General features: G+C 34.2%; 2 protein-coding genes across 3 annotated transcripts in view; one reads left to right on the top strand and one right to left on the bottom strand.

Annotated features, from left to right (window-relative positions):
- The window catches only part of LOC137837173 (uncharacterized), an 87,498-nt gene that overhangs the window by 58,112 nt on the left and 2,462 nt on the right, over nt 1-26,924 (bottom strand). Inside the window, exons 4-5 of one of the 2 annotated variants that reach the window (XR_011085376.1) lie at nt 10,648-26,718; nt 10,190-10,485 (exon numbers count right to left, since the gene is read on the bottom strand). Coding sequence is in view for 1 of the 2 variants with exons in the window: in XM_068646061.1 (XP_068502162.1) it covers nt 10,648-10,695 (48 nt within the window). In the remaining variant the exon portion in view is untranslated. Of the gene's footprint in view, nt 1-10,189; nt 10,486-10,647; nt 26,719-26,924 lie in introns of those variants that run through there. The other variant, XM_068646061.1, reaches the window with a different exon arrangement.
- LOC137837176 (agamous-like MADS-box protein AGL82) lies at nt 13,189-14,624 on the top strand. Its single transcript, XM_068646063.1, has one exon. It carries the CDS (start codon nt 13,373-13,375, stop codon nt 14,090-14,092), a length of 720 nt encoding a protein of 239 aa, XP_068502164.1. The 5' UTR covers nt 13,189-13,372; the 3' UTR covers nt 14,093-14,624.

The following is a 26,924-nucleotide window of genomic DNA, read 5'->3' as shown; positions in this document are numbered from 1 at the left end:
AAAAATATTATTTTTTATTTATATAAGATGTGATTTATTTTTTAATTTTATAGTATATGTATATTTTAAGAAATTATTTGAAGTTGTGCTTTTATTTAATTTGTTGTTGTGTTTGTATTAATAAATTTTTGTATATAATTATTATGTTTATGAGTTATAATTTATTTCATAATAGTTTTTTATGAAATTCTTTTCTTTTGTTAATTATATTATATTTTTGTTGTTGTAGTATTTTTTAATTTTTTATTACTATAAGATTTTTAATAAAAAAAATATTTTTATTTATATAAGACCTGATTTATTTTCTTATTTATTTTCCAATTTTACAGGTCATGTTTAATATTTTAAGAAATTATTTGAAGTTCTGTTTTTATTTAATTTTTTGAATACATATTTTTTTAATTATAATTTTTATTTATATCTATTTATATTTAATACGTATTTATTTTCTAATTTAATTTTTAAATCTACGAAATATGTGAAAGTTGTTTATTTTAAAATAAAAATAATTCATTTTATTATTAAAAAAATTAATAGGTAGGGATAAATTTGTAAAGTAACATTTAACACCTTTAAAAAAAATAAAAATTCTTTCACGACCATTAGATCACTCACAAACTTTCCTAAATTTTCCTCACACATCCACTCTAAGATATTGCCTACCAAACACTCTCACTTTCTTCACACTTCCCTCTCACTTTCCCACACATTCACTCTCTCAAATCTCCACACATCCCTTCCCCAATTCAAACACACCTTTAATGTTGCGTTTGTTTCTATATATTTCTTGTTCGTGTAGAATGGAAGGTGCAGATCTTGGATATTTGTTTTTGCTAATTCTTGCATAAATGCGAGGAAAGAAAGGAGAAGAATGTTGAAATTTTGGTCCCTCCATGGTGAGCGGAAAAAAGGAGAAAGATAGATGATAGTTTGTCTATTACTAATTTGTCATTGACTTTAATTATATGTGCATAACACTTTATATATATTATAATAAAAAATATTATATATTTATAATATAAATAGAAATAAAATAAATAATTATAATAGTATAATATAATAATAATAAAATAAACATATTTATATAATAATATAAATGTATTTATATAGTAATGGTAAAAGAAAATAAATTAGTAATATAAATGTAAAAACTATGAAATAATAGTAATATATTTAAATTTTAAAATAGGAATAATATATAAAAAAGTAATAAAATTATAAATAATAACTGTAATTAAAATAAATTTTTATAATAATAATAATAAATTATAAACAATAAAAAATATATATAAATACAAGTTATATATTCAATAATAATTAAAATAAACTTATTAAATAATAATATTAACAATAATAAAAGTTAATTTTAATTTTGGTTTGATTTTATTACATATATTTTTATATGTATTTGTAAAATTCCAATTAACTAAAATTTATACAAAAATATCTCATTTTATTATTTAATTTTTTTTAAGGAAAGAATAAATTTGTAAACTTACATTTTACACATTTAAAAAAAAAATCCCCTTACAACCATCATATCACTAAAAAACTTTCCTCACAAATCCACTTTCTTTACATTTTCCTCTCAAATCACTCAAAATCTACTCCCTTAAATCCTCTCCCCAGTCCAAACAAAACTTAAGGGTTTGTTTGATTATGTGGATGTAATGTTTTAGGCAAATAAATGAGAGGATATCTGTCATTTGGATCCAGGATTTTGTGGGGAAAAAAATTAGAAGATATACATGTGAACAGTAAATATATTCTCTCTGCAAAATGAAGAGATGTAAAAGGAAAGTCAAGTCAACATGTGTTATTTTCGAATTTACCCTTATTTATTTTATTTTGATGTTTGTAGTATTTTTTATTTTTCATTATTGCAATTTTTTTTAAATAGTATTTTTTATTTATCTAAGATGTGATTTATTTTCCAATTTTAAAGTATATGTTTAATATTAAAAAAAAATACTTGATGTTCTGTTTTTATTTAATTTGTTCATGTGTTTATATTATTATATTTTTGTGTATAATTATTATGTTTATGAGTTATAATATATTTGATAATAATTTGTTATGAAATTCTTTTATATTGTTAATTACATTATACTTTTGTTGTTGTAGTATTTTTAATTATTCGTTATTACATGGTTTTTAATATTAAAAAATAATATTTTTATTTATATAAGATTTGATTTATTTTTTAATTTTATAGTACATATTTAATATTTTAATAAATTACTTGAAGTTTTGTTTTTATTTAATTTATTGAATACATATTTTTTTTCTAATTATAATTTTTAAATCTATGAATATGTGAAATTTGTTTATTTTTAAACAAAAATAACTCATTTTATTATTCAATTTTTTATAGGCAGGGGTAAATTTATAAAATAACATTTATACCTTTAAAAAACAATTAAAATTCTCTCATAACTGTCACATCACTTACAGACTTTCATACATGAGAGAAAAGAAAAGAGTGAAATGTTGAAATTTTGACCCCTCTATGGTGAGCGGAAAAAAGGAGAAAGATAGATAATAGTTTGTGTATTACTAGTTTGTCCTTTAATTATATGTGCACAACACTTTATATATTATAATAAAAAATATTATATATATATATAATATAAATAAAAATAAAATAATTAATTATAATAGTATAATATAATAGTAATAAAATAAACATAATAATATAAATGTATTTATATAGTAAGAGTAAAAGAAAATAAATTAGTAATATAAATGTATTTATATAGTAAGAGTAAAAGAAAATAAATTAGTAATATAAATGTAAAAACTATGCAATAATAGTAATATATTTAAAATTTAAAATAGGAATAATATAAAAAAACAGTAATAAAATTATAAATAATAACTGTAATTAAAATAAAATTTTAAAATAATAATAATAAATTATAAACAATAATAAAAGTAAAAATAAAAAAAATATTATATATTAAATAGTAATTAAAATGAATTTATTAAATAATAATATTAACAATAATAAAAGTTTATTTTAGTTTTGGATTTGATTTTATTACATATTTTTTATATGTATTTATAAAAGTTTAATCAACTAAAATTTACTAAAAAATATCTCATTTTTTTTAAAGGAAATGATAAATTTGTTAACTTACATTTTGCATTTTTTGGAAAATTCAGAGATTTTCTTTATTAATCCTCTCTTTCTTCGCATGAAAGTTGTTTTGCGAGATCTTTCATTTGATATGTGTTTTAAGGTTATTCTTGTACGATCCATTTTCTACAAAATAACCTATGACAACAAGATTCAATAAGAAGCAATAAACAATAAAAGAATTGAACAATAATATATAGTAAAAAGTATATCTGAGAAAAGAAAGAACAAACAAAAATGAGAAAGTGAAATGGAAAACCTTTTAAGAAAAAATGTTAAAGAGAAAAAGAGAGTGAATCTTTACTATTATTTTCTTTTATTGTGTTTTAATGTACAATGAACAAATAAAAAAGAGAAAGTGAAATGAAAAACCTTAAGGAAAAATGTTAAAGAGAAAAAGAGAATGAATTTTGACTATTGTTTTCTTTTATTGTCTTTTTATGTGCAGTGAAACTTTCTCAAGAAAACAAATCTTTTTCAAATATGTTATGCAAAAAAAAAAATGATAACTTTCTATAAATTAATTTTAATTAGATCAAATTAATTCCAGTGCAAATATATCATGATAACCCATCAATAGATGTAAATAACTTGAATTTTAATGAATATCAACTAATTTTTAAAGATTGATTTATTGAAATCAAATTTAGGTTAAAATGCTTATAAAGACATCATTAATGTAATGAGACAAGTATTTTTACATGATTAAACTTTTCTCTTTCTACTGCATTAATTATTTCTATTTATTTTAAGATATCATATCAAATGTAATAAATTCACTATCTTTTATCACTTTTCATCTAGATTTTTATTTATGTTTTTCTTTAATATCTATTATATGTCTTTCTTCTATTAAAATTGTGATTTTACCTGTTAATATTAGATTCAATATTAAGTTTTAAATTGATTAATATTCTGCATAATAAAGAGTTTTTATTCTGTGATTGTAAAAAATGTAATTATTTACTTCATTTTAACTTTTCCATCGACTTTTTTAAGATTGATAATTTGGGAAGAATTAGAACAACTTTTGTAATATAATGAGATTAAATTACAATAATATACACAAATTTAATTTATAATGAGACTTAATATTGATTAATTGTCGAAAACATTTTCAAAGAAAAAGATATTTAAGTTAGAAAAAAAAATATTTCATTTATTTTGATAAAGAAATAATCTTTTGCGCAATTTGACGAAGTTAATATAAATTACAATAATAACAAATGAAGTTCCAGGATTTCATTACAAAAAGAAGAAAAATAAAAATAGATTACAAAAGATGGTTATTACCATGATTTTATATTCGTATAAAGATAAATGAAATATTTTTTTTACTAACAAAAAGATATTTTTTTCAAAATATTTTTGACTGTAAATCAATATTAAATCTCATTATAAATTAAATTTGTGTATATTTTTGTAATTTAATTTCATTATATTACAAAAGTTGTGCCAAATTATTCCAAAATTATCAATCCTAAAAAAGTCTATGTAAAAATTAAAATGAACTAAATAATTGTACTTTAAAAAATTCTAGGATAAAAAACCTTTATTATGCAAAATATTAATTCATTTAAAAATAATATTGAATCTAATATTAATTTCAACTAAGTAAAAAAATTTGGCTATTTTACACTAGGAGAAGTAAAAGTGTGATGTGATAAGATGTAATAAATAAAAGTACAGTTTTAATAGAAGAGAGAGATGGAATAGATATTAAAAAAATAAATACAGATTTAGATGAAGAGGGAGAAGTGATAAAATATAGAGTATTTTTTATATTTGATACTATATCTTAAAAAGAAATAGAAATAATTAATGTAGAAATAGAGAAAAGTTTATTCATGTATAAAAATACTTGTCTTATTATATCAATGATGACTTTGCATTTTAATTTAAATTTGATTTCAATTAGTCAATCTTTAACAATTTGTTATTTACTAAAATTTAAGTTATTTATGATGGGTTATAATAATATATTTGATCTAATTAAAATTAATTTAAAGAAGGAAACCATATTTATTTTTATGCATTAAATATCTCAATAAATTTGACTTTTTTGAGGAAGTTTTATTGCATTTTAAAAGACAATAAAAGGAAACAAAAGTCAAAATTATCTCTTTTATTCTCCTTTAACATTTTTCCTTAGGTTTTTTCATTTCACTTTCACCTTTTTTTTTTTCTTTTGTCAGGTGTACTTTTTACTATGTATTATTATTGAATTTGTTTGTTGTTTATGTTGGGTTCAATAATATCAAAGTTTAAGAGAGGGGTGAATTGAGCTTTTAAAACTTTCGCACAGATTTGAATTGATCACAGGACAGAGAAAAATAAATCAATTTATTTGATAATGAACAGATTTATTTTTATATTGCTTGTGTAGTAAGACAATGATATCAGTTAAGGGTTTTTTTATTTTAAGTAGATCGAGTGACAAGTTACAATCACATGAATTTTCACAGAGAATCAATGAAAACAGATTGTGTAAACCTTAACTTTTAAAGCAAGTAATTAACGTTCAATTTAAGGCTTGACAATTAATTGTGTAAGACTTCCACAAATCAGTGAGTTCCAATTATGTTCAACAGTTCATACACTTTTAAAGAGATCAAACAGATTTTCCAGAAATCAAGAACAGAATGAACAAGCCCAGAAAGAATAAGTTTATTTTTAATTGAACAGATTGAATTTCTGATAGTTTAACAAATACACCTTTAAATGAGTGCAGAGATTAAGAGAAAATTGAACACAACGAGATTATACTGATTCACTCAACTGAGCTACATCCAGTCTCACCTAATCCAAGGTGAAATCCATTAAAACACAATTCAAAAACACTTACACAGCCACTGTTCTTGAACCCTACAAGAACTTGACACACCTTGTTGAAAAACACTATTCCAACACAAACAATTCTTCAAGAAACCCTATCAAAAAAAGTCTTACCATCACACTTTATAAGGAATTGAAAGATGAAACGAATACACCTGCTATGAGAATGCAGAAATCTGACTTAAACCAGTAGAACAGATTGCACACAGTGTGTCAGCACCTCCAACCAAGCCTTAGAACCAAGTAAGAACAAGCACAGTTTTTGATTTTGAAAATTCTTCAAGAACACGTACTTATTCAATGCAAAACACTCAATCTCTGTTTTAAAACTTGTTTTCTTAACATTCACTTCAAGTTTGAAACACCTATCCTTTTATAAGAAACATTTTATAACAGACTTTCAAAAAACAGTTAAAGCAATTATAAAAAGAACATATTGAAAATAAAAAGAATAGATTTATTTTCGAGGGCAGTGAGACATTTTGTTAGATGTAGGAGACTTAGTCAAACTCCCTGGTGCAAAAATAAAGTTGTTAAAAACCTTTTAAGAAACATGGCACCAGACTAAAAAAAAATCTATTCATTTACAGAATAACATATTCATTTTCAAAATGATAACAAAAACTTTTTAACAAGAGAAACACATTCGTTTTGATGGATCGAAGACTTAGTCAAGATACTTGATGCATAAAACATTATTTGCATGCCTTGCTGTCTACACCACTGGATGCATTTCAAACAAATTACTATAACATGCTTTTTAGAGTGCTTAATTTTGCATAAACATAGTATTGTGTTATTGTTACACTATATTGTTTCTTTAACAAAAATATAGTTTTGCCATCTATTTGCTTCATTTGATGATGTTGCTTCATATTGCATTTTTTACTACAAAATGAAACCTAAACAAAGCGACATCAACTAATGAAGTTATAGATGCCAAAAACTAATTTAGTGTTAAAGAAACATAACATAACATATGGTGTTACAATAAAATTGAACTAAGTTTACTCAAAATTAAGCATTCAGAAAAGCATATTATAATAATTTTTTTGAAATTCATCCATTAGTGGCGACAAGGCATGCAAATCTTATTCTCCTTGCTGTTGATTTTAATATTCAACACAAATACTTGGCAAAACACATTCATCAGCTTCACAGCTAAAACCAACAAAATCATCACATGCTTGATAAGGTCAATCACAACCACTATGTCTCATAATCAATTCCTCAAATTCTAAGTCACTAAGTTCATTAGTTGAATTTAGTTAGACATCAAGTGGATTACTAAAATCTACCATTTCATTATTTTATCATTAAGTTGTTTCAAGAAATCATCAAGAAGGAGTTTGCTTTGAGAGATGTTTACAAGTAATTGACTTGGCTTGGATGTGAGATGGTAGCAGTAACAGCTTCATGGCACAAAACCAAAGAAACCATCATCACCACTCTGTTGCATGTTTCTCAATATATAACTAATTTCATGATTACTAGCTCCATCAACCTGATTTATTGAATTTGTAAAACCCATCATCCCATTGTTAAGTGCTTGGATTGGAGTTGGAAATATTTGATCGTGTGAGAGGCTCTCCATCAAATTGGGTAGATTTGGATGGGAGAAGGGAGCAATTGTTGCCTGATTCATGTGTTGCTTGAAACTAGAATTGGCTTCACTTTGAGGCTTCTTCTTCAACAAGTTAATTCTCTTATCACAAGCTTCAATTTTGGCATCCACGTCAGCACAAAAGGCATTCAATTGATCCTCTTGCATGTTGATGATTCTTGGATTCCATGTTTAATACTTGATAATGCTAATTTGTTTATCTACTTTACAAATCTAAGTCTCAATCATGTTTTTCCTATTCTCAAGAAAGTCATCAAGAACATAAGTCTTGTGAGATCTCCCATTCTTGTTTTGATTTTCATAGTATTTTTGAATCATGGAATGTAACTCTACAAGGTTTTGGGGCGAAGTCATTAACCTAACATCCCCATTACCATCATCATACACAATCAAACAGTGTTCACCACGACACTTCTCGGAAAATTAAGAGATTTTCCTCATTAGTCCTATCTTTTTTCGCATGAAAGTTGTCTTGCGAGATCTTTTATTTGATATGTGTTTTAAGGTTACTCTTGCACGACCCATTTTCTACAAAACAACATATGATAACAAAATTCAATAAAAAAAACAATAAAGAACAAAAGAATTCAACAATAATATATAGGAAAAAGTATACTCGAAGGTTATCAAACTCGAGAGTTTACTCAAATTTGTGGGAGGTTCTTAAACTCGACTCGTAAACCCGACTCGTAGACTCGTAAGAGTCTACTTCATATAAAACTTTAATAAAAAAAATATTTATATATCAATTTCATATTATTTTACAAATTTTTTTATTATGCTGAAACATCAAATCAATAAAAATAACTCTAACCTAACACAAGCCTAAATCTAATCAGCTTAAAAATCCCCAAACCTAACACAACCTAAAAATAATTTCCAACCCTAAACTCAATTAGGTTAAAACTTCCCACACCCAACCTAAAAATAACCTAACCCAATTAAGTTAAAAACTCCAACCCAACCCAACCCAATCAGGTTCAAATCATTGACCCAACCCAACTAAAAAATCACTCAACCCTAAATCTAACCTTTCCCCCAATTAACCCATAAACCCACCTCACTCTCAACCCTAAATGAAGAAGACGCGATAGTGCAACGAGAACGTGGCACGACGAGACACAACGATAGCGAGGCGCGACACGATGAGGCACGACAACAGCGAGGCGACGAGAGTGAAGCGCGACGACGAACATCTCAATCATTTTGGGATATTTTCATAACTCGTTTACTCGGCCTTGAACTTGCGAGTTTACACCGAGTTCAATGATTTTGTCCGAGTCTGCACCGTGTTTGCCAAAAAACGAATTCACTCATAGGTTCACTCACCAAGCACCAGTCAACTTGTAAACTCGAATGACTTTAAGGGTTCACCCGCGAGTTTGATAACCGTGTACTTGACAAAAAGAAGAACAAACAAAAAGGAGAAAGTGAAATTAAAAAGCTTAAGGAAAAAAGTTAAGGAGAAAAAGAGAGTTAATTACTTTTTTTTTTGTCTTTTAAAGTGCAATGAAGCTTCCTTGAGAAAACAAATCTTTTGAGATATTTAATATATAAAAAAAATATGGTAACTTTCTCTAAATTAATTTTAATGAGATCAAATCAATTCCAATGCAAATATATCATTATAACCCATCAATCAATGTAAATAACTTAATTTTAATGAATAACAACTAATTTATGAAGATTAGCTTATTGAAATCAAATTTAGGTTAGAATGTTTATAAAGACATCATTGATGTAATAAGACAAATACTATTATACATGATTAAACTTTTCTCTTTCTACTGCATTAATTATTTGTATTTATTTTAAGATATGATATCAAATGTAATAAATTCTCTATCTTTTATCACTTCTCCCTCCTCATCTAAATTTTTATGTATGTTTTTCTTTACTATCTACTATATGTCTCTCTTCTATTAAAATTGTAATATTACCTATCACATCTCTCAGTGTATTGTTTCCTCTCCCTGTGCAAAATAGTCAAAGTCTATTACTAAGTTGAAACTAATATTAGATTCAATATTAATTTTTAAATAAATTAATATTCTGCAAAATAAATGGTTTTTATTCTAGGATTATAAAAAAATGCAATTATTTAGTTCATTTTAATTTTTACATCGACTTTTTTAAGATTGATAATTTTGGAAGAATTGGGAACAAGTTCTCTTTCTCTCTAAAATCCCACATCCTGCATCGCCATTTCTCTCACTCACTCACTGTTCCTCCCAAATGTTGAATCTAAACCACACCTACTGATCTGCAGGGAGGAGAAATAGTGACTAGGTTCAGGAAATCTAATATGTTAATTTTGTACCTTAGGATCTAAAGATTAAACTGTCATATTTTTCAATAAAAGTAATTCAAATTTGCAGATTATAAAAGTAGTTACAAATATCAGATTCAGCAGTACAAATCTAATTTCACAAGCATTAACTCATTTCATTGATTAAATGTGACTCTGGTATAAACTGAAAAATCTGAGTCTTAGCTCTAAAGAAAGGGAGAAAAGACTCCTCACACAGTTAAATATCTGGAAATAGAACATTCGAAGCAAAGAAAAAGTAAATAAGACTGTCATAAAGGTGTGTAGTCTACCCTCAAATGCTATAAAATTTCACAGTCTCACTAATGAACAATGATGTGTGCTACTTGGCACTTGAAAAGAGAACAACTTTTATTACATTACCCTTTCATAAGCAGTGGATATTTGGTGAAAGCCTCAATAATTGAAATTTAAAAAATATATATAGAACAATTGAACATATATCAATACAAGAAAGATGAAAAGTGTGGTCACATTTGGGCATGACAAACACAATGAAAGTGGCCCTCATTCCAAACCCCCACTTCACATATTGATGGCACCCAGACAAAGTCCACACTTGGCAAGTCAAAACAGACAAGAGAAGAAAAATGAATGGAAACTTTAGAAGTATTCAGATGAAAAGATAAGAGATGGAATGGAATGGTGTGATTCAAAGGAGGGTGGTGGGAGAACATACAAGAGCATAGAGAGATATATAGAATAGTGTAATAAAATTACCTTGATAAGAACCAAGTGGTTGATTGGGTGATTGTGCTTCATCTTCATCTTCAGTTTCCTCAAAGCTTGGTGGCATGGATTAACGACTTATCATATGCATCCATCATCGTTGAATCATTGGATTGTTTTCTTTAGAAAGCTTCTCAATATTTACAATTTTCATTCAAAGTTCATCTCTTCCTTTCTTAACTACTTCCAAATCTTTTCTAAGTTTACCAGTAGGATGCGTCTCTTTCATAAGTTCTAATGTTTGATCCTTGAGACATGTTTTCCTTAGATTTTATTGTAAAAAATCTAACAGCAAAAGATAATTCAATGTGATTATTACATCCAGGCCACATCTAATAGTTAATAAAACTTTTGTGCTTCTATGTTTGGAGTCTCATCCATACTTAGAGAGTCATTCATTTCTTGATCATGATCCATTTCATACTCTAGACCAGCAAAATCATAAAGCATGCTCTCAAATCAAATCTATTGATGTGTCCCTCCTTGTGTACTAAAAATCTAAGAACTAGTATTAATCCTGCCACAGGTTCCAGTATTAATCCTCCTAGTGCCTGATGTACAATTGCTACAAATTCAACAGGAAAGATTTTTTATGTCTATGATTTCCAACCGCTTCAAAATCTCCTCTTACCGTTCACTTTCACCAAGAGCCAACAAAAAAATTTCTGCAACATGGGTTAAATAGTAATTTCATAAAGTGCTATATGAAACAAAAATTTCTATAATTATTAGACATCAAATGCAGAAAAGGTAGTATAAAACATTCGTATCTGAATGATCAAATACAATTAGCCACAGCTCTATAGCAAATAGAGAAAACCAAGGAAAAATCTTTTATATGAAATGGATGTTTGTTTACTAAAATGGCACCGAATCAGATCAATAACTACAAGTAGTTGGTTGGTATATATATCTCATTAGGAAGTATCAATAGTTATCTAAATTATCTAGTTAGTTTTTTTCAATTTTTATCAAATCACACAGCTCAAATTAAAAATCAAATTAGTAAGCTGATATGCAAAATAAATCATCCCAACATGAACTAATAACTAGGCTCAGGATTTTAATCTAGTTTCTTAGTGATTTTAGTCAGTTGAAAAGAAAATTTAGTTTATAGTATAATATTTGTATTGAACTAAGATACTAAAGTAGTTGAATATTTTCATGAATCGGTAACTAAGAATCTAGCCAAAAAATAAGTGTCACATGTATAACTGCAGTTTCCCCAGCTGAGTATGCAACTCCTACGAAATCAATTTATCTTGTTAAGTAACATACCAGATAACATGTAGGATATAAACATCATTTACTATAATATTGCAAATATTACTATAATGGCTCAGGCAAATTAAACAGAGAAAACAGACTGAGGAACATAAGCAGAATAATTATATGAGAAAACAGATTACTACTTCTTTTGACATTTAATAACTCACCTTCACCACGAACCAGAAACTAGGAACTAGAAACGCAAATAACACCTTCCTAATTTGAATTCCTTGACTTATTTGAGCCAATACGAAATTAGAAACAATGAATCACAAATTTATTAGTAAAAAAAATGTATTGAAGTTAAACAGTAGAGAATCAAAAGAGATATGAGAAAAATGACGAAACCTAAAATTTGTGTCGTGAATGCAGAGAATACAAGAGGACGCAATTTTCATTGTTGCAGAGGATGCAGATGATTGATGATTCAACGGTTTCACACGAGGAGTCACTTTTATTTTTTACTCTCCCAGTGTAAAATACTCAAATTTCTTTACTTCATTGAAATTAATATTAGATTCTGTATTAATTTTTAAATAAATTAATATTCTGTATAATAAATGTTTTTTCTACGATTATAAAAAATTCCAATTATTTAGTTTATTTTAACTTTTTATCGATTTTTTTATGATTGGTGATTTTAGAAAAATTTAAGACAACTTTTGTAATATAATCACATTAAATTATAATAATATACACAAATTTAATTTATAATGAGACTTAATAATGATCTACTGTTGAGAAAGATAAAAAAGATATTTCATTTATTTTGATAAAGAAACAATCTTTATACGTAATTTGACTAAGTTAATATAAAATCACTGTAATAACAAATTAATTTGATTTGGTATCAAACACAAATATAATCTGTTTATTTTAAAACACATTTACCAAACCTTTTCTTGGTCCCATGCCACATTTGAATTAATTTTAATTAAATATGTCAATCATTGTAAAATATTTTAGTTAGATTGCATAACTTTTCATCCAAAATTATCATTATTACACGGTCAAGGTAACATTTGAATTTCAATTAATACAGATTAATTTTTAATATTGAAGGTAGTATATATTTATTGATTATAATCAAATTTAGATTAAATTATAATGATATATTTGATCTAATTAAAATTAATTTAAAGAAAGTTATGATCTTTGTTTTTATGCATTAAATATCTCAAAAGATTTGATTTCTTGAGAAAGTTTCATTGCCCTTTAAAAGACAACAAAATAAAATAAGTGTCAAAACTAACTCTCTTTTTTCTCTTTAACTTTTTTCTGGCGTATCCATTTCACTCTCTCCTTTTTGTTTGTTCTCCTTCCATTTCTCACGTGTTTGTTCTTCCAAGGTATACTTTCTACTATACATCACTAAGTTGAATTCTTTTGTTTATTGTTTATTGTTTCTTCTTGAACTTTTTTTTGTCATATTTTGTTTTCTTAGAAAATGGGTCGTGCAAGAATAACCTTAAAACACATCTCAAATGAAAGATCTCGCAAGACAACTTTCTTGCGAAGAAAGAGAGGACTAATGAAGAAGATCTCTGAATTTTCCAAGAAATGTGGTGGTGAGCACTGTTTGATTGTGTTTGATGATGATAATGGTGATATTGGGCCAATGACTTCACCCCAAAACCCGGTAGAGATACATTCCACGATTCAAAAGTATTATGAAAGTCAATTAAAGAATGGGAAACCTCACAAGACTTATGGTATTGACGAGTTTCTTGAGAATAGGAAAAACATGATTGAGGTTGAGATTTCCAAAGTGGATAAACAGATTAGCAACATCAAGTATCCCACTTGGGATCCCAGTATGGCAAACATGGAAGAGGATCAATTGAAGGCCTTTTGTGCTCATGTAGATGCCAAAATGGAAGCTTGTGATCAGGGAATTCAATTGTTGAAGAATAAGCCTTTGGGTTTGGTGTCAAACATGTCTCAAGAGAATACTACTGCTACCACCTCACATCCAAACCAAGTCAATTACTTGCAAAGCATCTCTCAAAGCGAAGTCCTTCTAGATGATTTCTTGAATCAACTTAATGATAAGAATTATGGAATGGTAGATTTTAGTAATACAGTTGATGTGCCACTAAATTCAACCAATGAACTTAGTGACTTGGAGTTTGAGGAATTGATTTTGGGACTTAGTAGTTGTGATTGACCTTATGAAGCATGTGATGATCCTGTGGGTTGTAGCAATGAAACTGATGAATTTGTCTTGCCAAGTATTTGTGTTGAATATCAAAATGAGCAGCAAGGAGGAGGAGATTTGCATGCCTTGACTCCAACACTGGATGTATTTCAAACAAATTACTATAACATGTATTTCTGAATGTTTAATTTTGAGTAAACTTGGTTCTGTCTTATTGTTATACTATATGTGTTGTTTTGTTTCTTTAATAATAAATTAGTTTTTGACATCAAGTTGCTTCATTTCTTGATGCTGATTTGTTTAGGTAATGTACGTTTCATCTTGCAATCTTGCAATAAAAAGTGCAGATTTTGGTTCTATATAGCAGTGTTCTTTTTGCAATATTATTTTTTCTAACTCATGGTTTAAAGATTATACTATTTTATGATTATTAAAATTGATGGTAATCTAGGTTTGATCTTGCAGTAAAGAGTGCAGAATTTTGTGAAAATTTGAATTAATATGGTTAAAAGAACTTGTACCTGTATGGATATTGGGGACTGAGTAATGTTGATCCACGTCGATACAAGGTGTCTTCTTCACTCTTGGTTGTCCTATTCTTCAAGTCTTCTTTCTCTTCGCGTGCTTCGGTCGGCCGGCGGGGGTACCTGCGATTGCACTCCGACGCTCAAGTCAGCGATGGTGCTCAAGTGTGAATTCTCTGATAGTATGGAAAACGTACCTTTCCCCCCTTTTCAGAAGTCCTTTTAGTAGGTTGACCTGGGCCTTGGCCATGTGGGCCAATCAGTTGATGGTTAGGGACATGCTTAGTGGTCTTTGGGTCGTGCCTGGTGGTTTCCTGAAAACCAGGGGAGTGGTCTAGAGGACGTGTTTTTACTTCGTCAATGGTTGTTATAACTGCTCTTTTCTACACGTGTAACCACGTTCTGGATTAAATTAGATTTATTCGACATAAACCATTCGGTCGTCCGGCAAGATGTCATGGAAGGACGAAGAGTCGTATAAGACGCAGGGTTTTGTGATGATTTTACCATGAGTATACTGCGGTCATCCGGTGCCGACCGGTACACTTGCCCCCCAGGCTCGAGGTCATGGAAGGACGAAGAGTCGTATAAGACGCAGGGTTTTGTGATGATTTTACCATGAGTATACTGCGGTCGTCCGGTGCCGACCGGTACACTTGCCCCCCAGGCTCGAGGTCATGGAAGGACGAAGAGTCGTATAAGACGCAGGGTTTTGTGATGATTTTACCATGAGTATCCTGCGGTCGTCCGGTGCACGAAATCTATTCTATAATGCCGCTGGAAGCACAAAATTTCCATTCTATTGGACGGAGAATCCCACCTCTCTTGACCATCGGCTTTGGGAATCTTTGTCTCCCATCGACCAAGAAATTTTGATGGTCGTGAATCAACTACCGTGTAGGCTCCCTACGCGGGAACTGATAGCTCTTTATGGGTCGTCCAAGCAGTAGGCGGAACTAAAAGGTGAGCACCTTCTTCTTGCGGTCGTTCGGCTAATAGCGTATCTGTTTCTTACTTTCGTGTTTATGTTGCAGAGATTGTTGTGAGCATAGATCCGGGTTTGAAGAAGTATATGATTCGGATAGCCGTAGTTATATAATCTCGACCGAATGAACGGTTAATTAATAAATAATTTCGATTTCTGACCAAGGTTGGTGAATAACGTTGAAGTTATAATTCGTTATATATTCTGGCCGAACGAACGGTTAATGAATTAATAGATAATTCTGATGCCGGACGAGGCGTAAATAATTCGGATTACCTTAAAGTAATAAGATAATTCTGATGCCGGACGAGGCATAAATAATTCTGATTACATTAAAGTAATAAGATAATTCTGATGCCGGACGAGGCATAAATAATTCTGATTACATTAAAGTAATAAGATAATTCTGATGCCGGACGAGGCATAAATAATTCTGAATAATTCTGATGCCGAACGAGGCATAAATAATTTCGATTTCTGACCAAGGTTGGTGAATAACGTTTAAGTTATAATTCGGATAACTTTCGTTATGTATTCCGACCGAATAAACGGTGAATTAATTGAATTTCTGACCAAGATTGGTGAATAACGTTTAAGTTATAATTCGGATAACTTTCGTTATGTATTCCGACCGAATGAACGGTGAATTAATTGAATTTCTGACCAAGATTGGTGAATAACGTTTAAGTTATAATTCGGATAACTTTCGTTATGTATTCCGACCGAATGAACGGTGAATTAATTGAATTTCTGACCAAGATTGGTGAATAACGTTTAAGTTATAATTCGGATAACTTTCGTTATGTATTCCGACCGAATGAACGGTGAATTAATTGAATTTCTGACCAAGATTGGTGAATAACGTTTAAGTTATAATTCGGATAACTTTCGTTATGTATTCCGACCGAATGAACGGTGAATTAATTGAATTTCTCTCAAATGTTTTTTCCTTGCTGAATTAGAGCATCCTCTACCCGCAAAGCCACCTACAATGTAATTAATTTCTTGAGGGGGCTGACCGAGCGACACCGGTCCAGCGATTGTATTGATGACTGTGCGAACTTTTTGTTTAGTTCGACTTCTACGTTCAGGGCTTTCGCTTTTAGGCCTCGTTCGTCTGATCGGACTTTCGCTTCTTTTTCTTCTGCTTGAACGATAGTGGTTGTCACGGGTCCGGTCGTCTCTTCGTCCCGAACGTTCGCGGGGATCATGATCACGCTGGGGTGACCTGGGTGCAGTGATGGTGGTTTTCACGAACTTGCGCAGATGACCGGCCTGGACGAGCTCTTCAATTTTATCTTTCAGTGCTTGGCATCCTTCGGTCGTGTGGCCATAGTTACGATGATATTGGCAACGTTTACTGGTGTCGGCATTGGGAGGGGTTTGTGATGGCCTCAATGTCGGAATCAATTCAATCTGCAGTGCTTCGTCGAGAACCTTACCCCTTGGTACAATCAAGGGAGTGTAGTTGTGGAAACGGGGTCCCCTATTGGGGCGATGTCGTTCTCGGTCGGTCGGTATTGTGGGGGGACGAATTCCTTTGCTATTGTCCGTGTTCTCAGCATAAGTTTTTCGATGATAGTCAATATGTTCTTCTATCTGCATGAACTTTGTTGCTCTTGTTCTTAATTCATCCATATTGCACGGAGGTCGTTTGATAAGGCTTTCAGTGAACCTTCCTGGTAGTATGGCCGAGACCAAATGATGCATGGCTATTTCTGGATTAAGATTACGAATGTTCATACACACTTTGCTAAATCTGTTCATGAATGTTCTCAATGATTCTCCCCTTTCTTGTTTGACATTTAGAAGAGACATGGAGGATGTCCGATGAGGTCTACTTGTGGCGTATTGCGTGGTGAACTTCAATTCCAAAGCGTCGAAGCTTGCAATGGAATTGGGTGGAAGGTCCGAAAACCATCCAAGGGGGCCTTCCCTGAGAGAGGTGGGGAAGACTTTACACCATACCGTTCGGTCGGTTGTGTAAAGGGTCATTTGAGTTCTAAATATATTCAGATGTTCGTCTGGGTCTGTGGAACCGTCATAAAGGTTTATCGTTAGGCCCCTCCACTTGTCAGGGAGAGGAGTGGCTATGATGTCATCAGTGAACGGATGGCCTTTCGGGTTTGCTACCTCGTTTGGGGTTACTGGCTTTGCACTCTGACGGGTGTGTTGAACGAGTGACGTGTGAGGTATAGCCTGGGCTATTGTTCTTGTTCCTGATTGGAACGGTGATGGAGAAGGTGCACGTGAATGCCCTTCGCGTTCAGATTGCTCAAGTCTATCCAACAATCTCTTGTTCTGTTCTTTCAATTGTGCTATCTCCTCTGCGTGTTGTTGACGCTCTTCTTCTCGTCTTTTCCTTTCTTCATCCTGGCGAAGTTGATCGATGACTCCTTTTTGGAGTAACTCCTGCATCTGAATCTGGAGGGTTTGGAGTATGGTCCTATGCTCTTCGGAGATATCATTGTTGTTGTTTGCCGTTGAGTCCATCTTCAAGCGTTGGGATCCTTGGGTCTGGGAATAATGATTACTCGGGCCCCACGGTGGGCGCCAATTGTACCTGTATGGATATTGGGGACTGAGTAATGTTGATCCACGTCGATACAAGGTGTCTTCTTCACTCTTGGTTGTCCTATTCTTCAAGTCTTCTTTCTCTTCGCGTGCTTCGGTCGGCCGGCGGGGGTACCTGCGATTGCACTCCGACGCTCAAGTCAGCGATGGTGCTCAAGTGTGAATTCTCTGATAGTATGGAAAACGTACCTTTCCCCCCTTTTCAGAAGTCCTTTTAGTAGGTTGACCTGGGCCTTGGCCATGTGGGCCAATCAGTTGATGGTTAGGGACATGCTTAGTGGTCTTTGGGTCGTGCCTGGTGGTTTCCTGAAAACCAGGGGAGTGGTCTAGAGGACGTGTTTTTACTTCGTCAATGGTTGTTATAACTGCTCTTTTCTACACGTGTAACCACGTTCTGGATTAAATTAGATTTATTCGACATAAACCATTCGGTCGTCCGGCAAGATGTCATGGAAGGACGAAGAGTCGTATAAGACGCAGGGTTTTGTGATGATTTTACCATGAGTATACTGCGGTCGTCCGGTGCCGACCGGTACACTTGCCCCCCAGGCTCGAGGTCATGGAAGGACGAAGAGTCGTATAAGACGCAGGGTTTTGTGATGATTTTACCATGAGTATACTGCGGTCGTCCGGTGCCGACCGGTACACTTGCCCCCCAGGCTCGAGGTCATGGAAGGACGAAGAGTCGTATAAGACGCAGGGTTTTGTGATGATTTTACCATGAGTATCCTGCGGTCGTCCGGTGCACGAAATCTATTCTATAATGCCGCTGGAAGCACAAAATTTCCATTCTATTGGACGGAGAATCCCACCTCTCTTGACCATCGGCTTTGGGAATCTTTGTCTCCCATCGACCAAGAAATTTTGATGGTCGTGAATCAACTACCGTGTAGGCTCCCTACGCGGGAACTGATAGCTCTTTATGGGTCGTCCAAGCAGTAGGCGGAACTAAAAGGTGAGCACCTTCTTCTTGCGGTCGTTCGGCTAATAGCGTATCTGTTTCTTACTTTCGTGTTTATGTTGCAGAGATTGTTGTGAGCATAGATCCGGGTTTGAAGAAGTATATGATTCGGATAGCCGTAGTTATATAATCTCGACCGAATGAACGGTTAATTAATAAATAATTTCGATTTCTGACCAAGGTTGGTGAATAACGTTGAAGTTATAATTCGTTATATATTCTGGCCGAACGAACGGTTAATGAATTAATAGATAATTCTGATGCCGGACGAGGCGTAAATAATTCGGATTACCTTAAAGTAATAAGATAATTCTGATGCCGGACGAGGCATAAATAATTCTGATTACATTAAAGTAATAAGATAATTCTGATGCCGGACGAGGCATAAATAATTCTGATTACATTAAAGTAATAAGATAATTCTGATGCCGGACGAGGCATAAATAATTCTGAATAATTCTGATGCCGAACGAGGCATAAATAATTTCGATTTCTGACCAAGGTTGGTGAATAACGTTTAAGTTATAATTCGGATAACTTTCGTTATGTATTCCGACCGAATAAACGGTGAATTAATTGAATTTCTGACCAAGATTGGTGAATAACGTTTAAGTTATAATTCGGATAACTTTCGTTATGTATTCCGACCGAATGAACGGTGAATTAATTGAATTTCTGACCAAGATTGGTGAATAACGTTTAAGTTATAATTCGGATAACTTTCGTTATGTATTCCGACCGAATGAACGGTGAATTAATTGAATTTCTGACCAAGATTGGTGAATAACGTTTAAGTTATAATTCGGATAACTTTCGTTATGTATTCCGACCGAATGAACGGTGAATTAATTGAATTTCTGACCAAGATTGGTGAATAACGTTTAAGTTATAATTCGGATAACTTTCGTTATGTATTCCGACCGAATGAACGGTGAATTAATTGAATTTCTCTCAAATGTTTTTTCCTTGCTGAATTAGAGCATCCTCTACCCGCAAAGCCACCTACAATGTAATTAATTTCTTGAGGGGGCTGACCGAGCGACACCGGTCCAGCGATTGTATTGATGACTGTGCGAACTTTTTGTTTAGTTCGACTTCTACGTTCAGGGCTTTCGCTTTTAGGCCTCGTTCGTCTGATCGGACTTTCGCTTCTTTTTCTTCTGCTTGAACGATAGTGGTTGTCACGGGTCCGGTCGTCTCTTCGTCCCGAACGTTCGCGGGGATCATGATCACGCTGGGGTGACCTGGGTGCAGTGATGGTGGTTTTCACGAACTTGCGCAGATGACCGGCCTGGACGAGCTCTTCAATTTTATCTTTCAGTGCTTGGCATCCTTCGGTCGTGTGGCCATAGTTACGATGATATTGGCAACGTTTACTGGTGTCGGCATTGGGAGGGGTTTGTGATGGCCTCAATGTCGGAATCAATTCAATCTGCAGTGCTTCGTCGAGAACCTTACCCCTTGGTACAATCAAGGGAGTGTAGTTGTGGAAACGGGGTCCCCTATTGGGGCGATGTCGTTCTCGGTCGGTCGGTATTGTGGGGGGACGAATTCCTTTGCTATTGTCCGTGTTCTCAGCATAAGTTTTTCGATGATAGTCAATATGTTCTTCTATCTGCATGAACTTTGTTGCTCTTGTTCTTAATTCATCCATATTGCACGGAGGTCGTTTGATAAGGCTTTCAGTGAACCTTCCTGGTAGTATGGCCGAGACCAAATGATGCATGGCTATTTCTGGATTAAGATTACGAATGTTCATACACACTTTGCTAAATCTGTTCATGAATGTTCTCAATGATTCTCCCCTTTCTTGTTTGACATTTAGAAGAGACATGGAGGATGTCCGATGAGGTCTACTTGTGGCGTATTGCGTGGTGAACTTCAATTCCAAAGCGTCGAAGCTTGCAATGGAATTGGGTGGAAGGTCCGAAAACCATCCAAGGGGGCCTTCCCTGAGAGAGGTGGGGAAGACTTTACACCATACCGTTCGGTCGGTTGTGTAAAGGGTCATTTGAGTTCTAAATATATTCAGATGTTCGTCTGGGTCTGTGGAACCGTCATAAAGGTTTATCGTTAGGCCCCTCCACTTGTCAGGGAGAGGAGTGGCTATGATGTCATCAGTGAACGGATGGCCTTTCGGGTTTGCTACCTCGTTTGGGGTTACTGGCTTTGCACTCTGACGGGTGTGTTGAACGAGTGACGTGTGAGGTATAGCCTGGGCTATTGTTCTTGTTCCTGATTGGAACGGTGATGGAGAAGGTGCACGTGAATGCCCTTCGCGTTCAGATTGCTCAAGTCTATCCAACAATCTCTTGTTCTGTTCTTTCAATTGTGCTATCTCCTCTGCGTGTTGTTGACGCTCTTCTTCTCGTCTTTTCCTTTCTTCATCCTGGCGAAGTTGATCGATGACTCCTTTTTGGAGTAACTCCTGCATCTGAATCTGGAGGGTTTGGAGTATGGTCCTATGCTCTTCGGAGATATCATTGTTGTTGTTTGCCGTTGAGTCCATCTTCAAGCGTTGGGATCCTTGGGTCTGGGAATAATGATTACTCGGGCCCCACGGTGGGCGCCAATTGTACCTGTATGGATATTGGGGACTGAGTAATGTTGATCCACGTCGATACAAGGTGTCTTCTTCACTCTTGGTTGTCCTATTCTTCAAGTCTTCTTTCTCTTCGCGTGCTTCGGTCGGCCGGCGGGGGTACCTGCGATTGCACTCCGACGCTCAAGTCAGCGATGGTGCTCAAGTGTGAATTCTCTGATAGTATGGAAAACGTACCTTTCCCCCCTTTTCAGAAGTCCTTTTAGTAGGTTGACCTGGGCCTTGGCCATGTGGGCCAATCAGTTGATGGTTAGGGACATGCTTAGTGGTCTTTGGGTCGTGCCTGGTGGTTTCCTGAAAACCAGGGGAGTGGTCTAGAGGACGTGTTTTTACTTCGTCAATGGTTGTTATAACTGCTCTTTTCTACACGTGTAACCACGTTCTGGATTAAATTAGATTTATTCGACATAAACCATTCGGTCGTCCGGCAAGATGTCATGGAAGGACGAAGAGTCGTATAAGACGCAGGGTTTTGTGATGATTTTACCATGAGTATACTGCGGTCGTCCGGTGCCGACCGGTACACTTGCCCCCCAGGCTCGAGGTCATGGAAGGACGAAGAGTCGTATAAGACGCAGGGTTTTGTGATGATTTTACCATGAGTATACTGCGGTCGTCCGGTGCCGACCGGTACACTTGCCCCCCAGGCTCGAGGTCATGGAAGGACGAAGAGTCGTATAAGACGCAGGGTTTTGTGATGATTTTACCATGAGTATCCTGCGGTCGTCCGGTGCACGAAATCTATTCTATAATGCCGCTGGAAGCACAAAATTTCCATTCTATTGGACGGAGAATCCCACCTCTCTTGACCATCGGCTTTGGGAATCTTTGTCTCCCATCGACCAAGAAATTTTGATGGTCGTGAATCAACTACCGTGTAGGCTCCCTACGCGGGAACTGATAGCTCTTTATGGGTCGTCCAAGCAGTAGGCGGAACTAAAAGGTGAGCACCTTCTTCTTGCGGTCGTTCGGCTAATAGCGTATCTGTTTCTTACTTTCGTGTTTATGTTGCAGAGATTGTTGTGAGCATAGATCCGGGTTTGAAGAAGTATATGATTCGGATAGCCGTAGTTATATAATCTCGACCGAATGAACGGTTAATTAATAAATAATTTCGATTTCTGACCAAGGTTGGTGAATAACGTTGAAGTTATAATTCGTTATATATTCTGGCCGAACGAACGGTTAATGAATTAATAGATAATTCTGATGCCGGACGAGGCGTAAATAATTCGGATTACCTTAAAGTAATAAGATAATTCTGATGCCGGACGAGGCATAAATAATTCTGATTACATTAAAGTAATAAGATAATTCTGATGCCGGACGAGGCATAAATAATTCTGATTACATTAAAGTAATAAGATAATTCTGATGCCGGACGAGGCATAAATAATTCTGAATAATTCTGATGCCGAACGAGGCATAAATAATTTCGATTTCTGACCAAGGTTGGTGAATAACGTTTAAGTTATAATTCGGATAACTTTCGTTATGTATTCCGACCGAATAAACGGTGAATTAATTGAATTTCTGACCAAGATTGGTGAATAACGTTTAAGTTATAATTCGGATAACTTTCGTTATGTATTCCGACCGAATGAACGGTGAATTAATTGAATTTCTGACCAAGATTGGTGAATAACGTTTAAGTTATAATTCGGATAACTTTCGTTATGTATTCCGACCGAATGAACGGTGAATTAATTGAATTTCTGACCAAGATTGGTGAATAACGTTTAAGTTATAATTCGGATAACTTTCGTTATGTATTCCGACCGAATGAACGGTGAATTAATTGAATTTCTGACCAAGATTGGTGAATAACGTTTAAGTTATAATTCGGATAACTTTCGTTATGTATTCCGACCGAATGAACGGTGAATTAATTGAATTTCTCTCAAATGTTTTTTCCTTGCTGAATTAGAGCATCCTCTACCCGCAAAGCCACCTACAATGTAATTAATTTCTTGAGGGGGCTGACCGAGCGACACCGGTCCAGCGATTGTATTGATGACTGTGCGAACTTTTTGTTTAGTTCGACTTCTACGTTCAGGGCTTTCGCTTTTAGGCCTCGTTCGTCTGATCGGACTTTCGCTTCTTTTTCTTCTGCTTGAACGATAGTGGTTGTCACGGGTCCGGTCGTCTCTTCGTCCCGAACGTTCGCGGGGATCATGATCACGCTGGGGTGACCTGGGTGCAGTGATGGTGGTTTTCACGAACTTGCGCAGATGACCGGCCTGGACGAGCTCTTCAATTTTATCTTTCAGTGCTTGGCATCCTTCGGTCGTGTGGCCATAGTTACGATGATATTGGCAACGTTTACTGGTGTCGGCATTGGGAGGGGTTTGTGATGGCCTCAATGTCGGAATCAATTCAATCTGCAGTGCTTCGTCGAGAACCTTACCCCTTGGTACAATCAAGGGAGTGTAGTTGTGGAAACGGGGTCCCCTATTGGGGCGATGTCGTTCTCGGTCGGTCGGTATTGTGGGGGGACGAATTCCTTTGCTATTGTCCGTGTTCTCAGCATAAGTTTTTCGATGATAGTCAATATGTTCTTCTATCTGCATGAACTTTGTTGCTCTTGTTCTTAATTCATCCATATTGCACGGAGGTCGTTTGATAAGGCTTTCAGTGAACCTTCCTGGTAGTATGGCCGAGACCAAATGATGCATGGCTATTTCTGGATTAAGATTACGAATGTTCATACACACTTTGCTAAATCTGTTCATGAATGTTCTCAATGATTCTCCCCTTTCTTGTTTGACATTTAGAAGAGACATGGAGGATGTCCGATGAGGTCTACTTGTGGCGTATTGCGTGGTGAACTTCAATTCCAAAGCGTCGAAGCTTGCAATGGAATTGGGTGGAAGGTCCGAAAACCATCCAAGGGGGCCTTCCCTGAGAGAGGTGGGGAAGACTTTACACCATACCGTTCGGTCGGTTGTGTAAAGGGTCATTTGAGTTCTAAATATATTCAGATGTTCGTCTGGGTCTGTGGAACCGTCATAAAGGTTTATCGTTAGGCCCCTCCACTTGTCAGGGAGAGGAGTGGCTATGATGTCATCAGTGAACGGATGGCCTTTCGGGTTTGCTACCTCGTTTGGGGTTACTGGCTTTGCACTCTGACGGGTGTGTTGAACGAGTGACGTGTGAGGTATAGCCTGGGCTATTGTTCTTGTTCCTGATTGGAACGGTGATGGAGAAGGTGCACGTGAATGCCCTTCGCGTTCAGATTGCTCAAGTCTATCCAACAATCTCTTGTTCTGTTCTTTCAATTGTGCTATCTCCTCTGCGTGTTGTTGACGCTCTTCTTCTCGTCTTTTCCTTTCTTCATCCTGGCGAAGTTGATCGATGACTCCTTTTTGGAGTAACTCCTGCATCTGAATCTGGAGGGTTTGGAGTATGGTCCTATGCTCTTCGGAGATATCATTGTTGTTGTTTGCCGTTGAGTCCATCTTCAAGCGTTGGGATCCTTGGGTCTGGGAATAATGATTACTCGGGCCCCACGGTGGGCGCCAATTGTACCTGTATGGATATTGGGGACTGAGTAATGTTGATCCACGTCGATACAAGGTGTCTTCTTCACTCTTGGTTGTCCTATTCTTCAAGTCTTCTTTCTCTTCGCGTGCTTCGGTCGGCCGGCGGGGGTACCTGCGATTGCACTCCGACGCTCAAGTCAGCGATGGTGCTCAAGTGTGAATTCTCTGATAGTATGGAAAACGTACCTTTCCCCCCTTTTCAGAAGTCCTTTTAGTAGGTTGACCTGGGCCTTGGCCATGTGGGCCAATCAGTTGATGGTTAGGGACATGCTTAGTGGTCTTTGGGTCGTGCCTGGTGGTTTCCTGAAAACCAGGGGAGTGGTCTAGAGGACGTGTTTTTACTTCGTCAATGGTTGTTATAACTGCTCTTTTCTACACGTGTAACCACGTTCTGGATTAAATTAGATTTATTCGACATAAACCATTCGGTCGTCCGGCAAGATGTCATGGAAGGACGAAGAGTCGTATAAGACGCAGGGTTTTGTGATGATTTTACCATGAGTATACTGCGGTCGTCCGGTGCCGACCGGTACAGAACTTGATGTTATTTTTCTTCACCGTACGCATCTTTACCTTGAAGGAGAATAGGTTTCGTTCTTTAGTGTTTTAAAATCAAAATATGCCAGATTTGTGTTTAATATAAACAAATTAATTATTAACATTTATCGTAAATTATTATTTACTAAATCAAAATGTTCTTCTATATTGTTTATTTACTATATAGAATTACTTATAAAGATTAACTTTTTAAAATTTCCGAAATATTTACTCCTAAACTTTTTATTTTTGTGACTTATATTAATGGACTTTAAATTGTGTGAATTCTTTTAATGTGAATTTCAAAAATATTTAAAATTATATATTTTTTGTACCTTAGGATCTAAAGATTAAACTGACATATTTCCCAATAAAAGTAGTTCAAATTTGCAGACTATAAAAGTAGTTACAAATATCAGATTCAGCAGTACAAATCTAATTTCACAAGCATTAACTCATTTCATTGATTAAATGTGACTCTGATATAAACTGAAAATTCTGAGTCTTAGCTCTAAAGAAAGGGAGAAAAGGGTCCTCACACAGTTAAACATCTGGAAATAGAACATTCGAAGCAAAGAAAAAGTAAATAAGACTGTCATACAGGTGTGTAGTCTACCCTGAAAAGCTATAAAATTTCACAATCTCACTATGCTACAATGAACAATGATGTGTGCTATTTGACACATGAAAAGAGAAAAAAAATTTATTACATTACCCTTTCATAAGCAGTGGATATTTGGTGAAAGACTCAATAATTAAAATTTAAAAAATATATATAGAACAATTGAACATATATCAATACAAGAAAGATGAAAAGTGTGGTCACATTTGGGCATGACAAACACAATGAAAGTGGCCCTCATTCCAAACCCCCACTTCACATATTGATGGCACCCAGACAAAGTCCACACTTAGCAAGTCAAAACAGACAAGAGAAGAAAAATGAATGGAAACTTTAGACAAAGTCCACACTTAGCAAGTCAAAACAGACAAGAGAAGAAAAATGAATGGAAACTTTAGAAGTATTCAGATGAAATGAAAATATAAGAGATGGAATGGAATCACAATGGTTTTGGTGCGATTCAAAGGAGGGGGAGGGGAAATACAAGAGCATAG

Source organism: Phaseolus vulgaris, chromosome 4 (assembly GCF_000499845.2).
Source record: "Phaseolus vulgaris cultivar G19833 chromosome 4, P. vulgaris v2.0, whole genome shotgun sequence".
Taxonomy (NCBI): domain Eukaryota; kingdom Viridiplantae; phylum Streptophyta; class Magnoliopsida; order Fabales; family Fabaceae; genus Phaseolus; species Phaseolus vulgaris.
The sequence above is the reverse complement of the archived record's forward strand: the minus strand, read 5'-3'. Positions and strand labels throughout refer to the sequence as shown.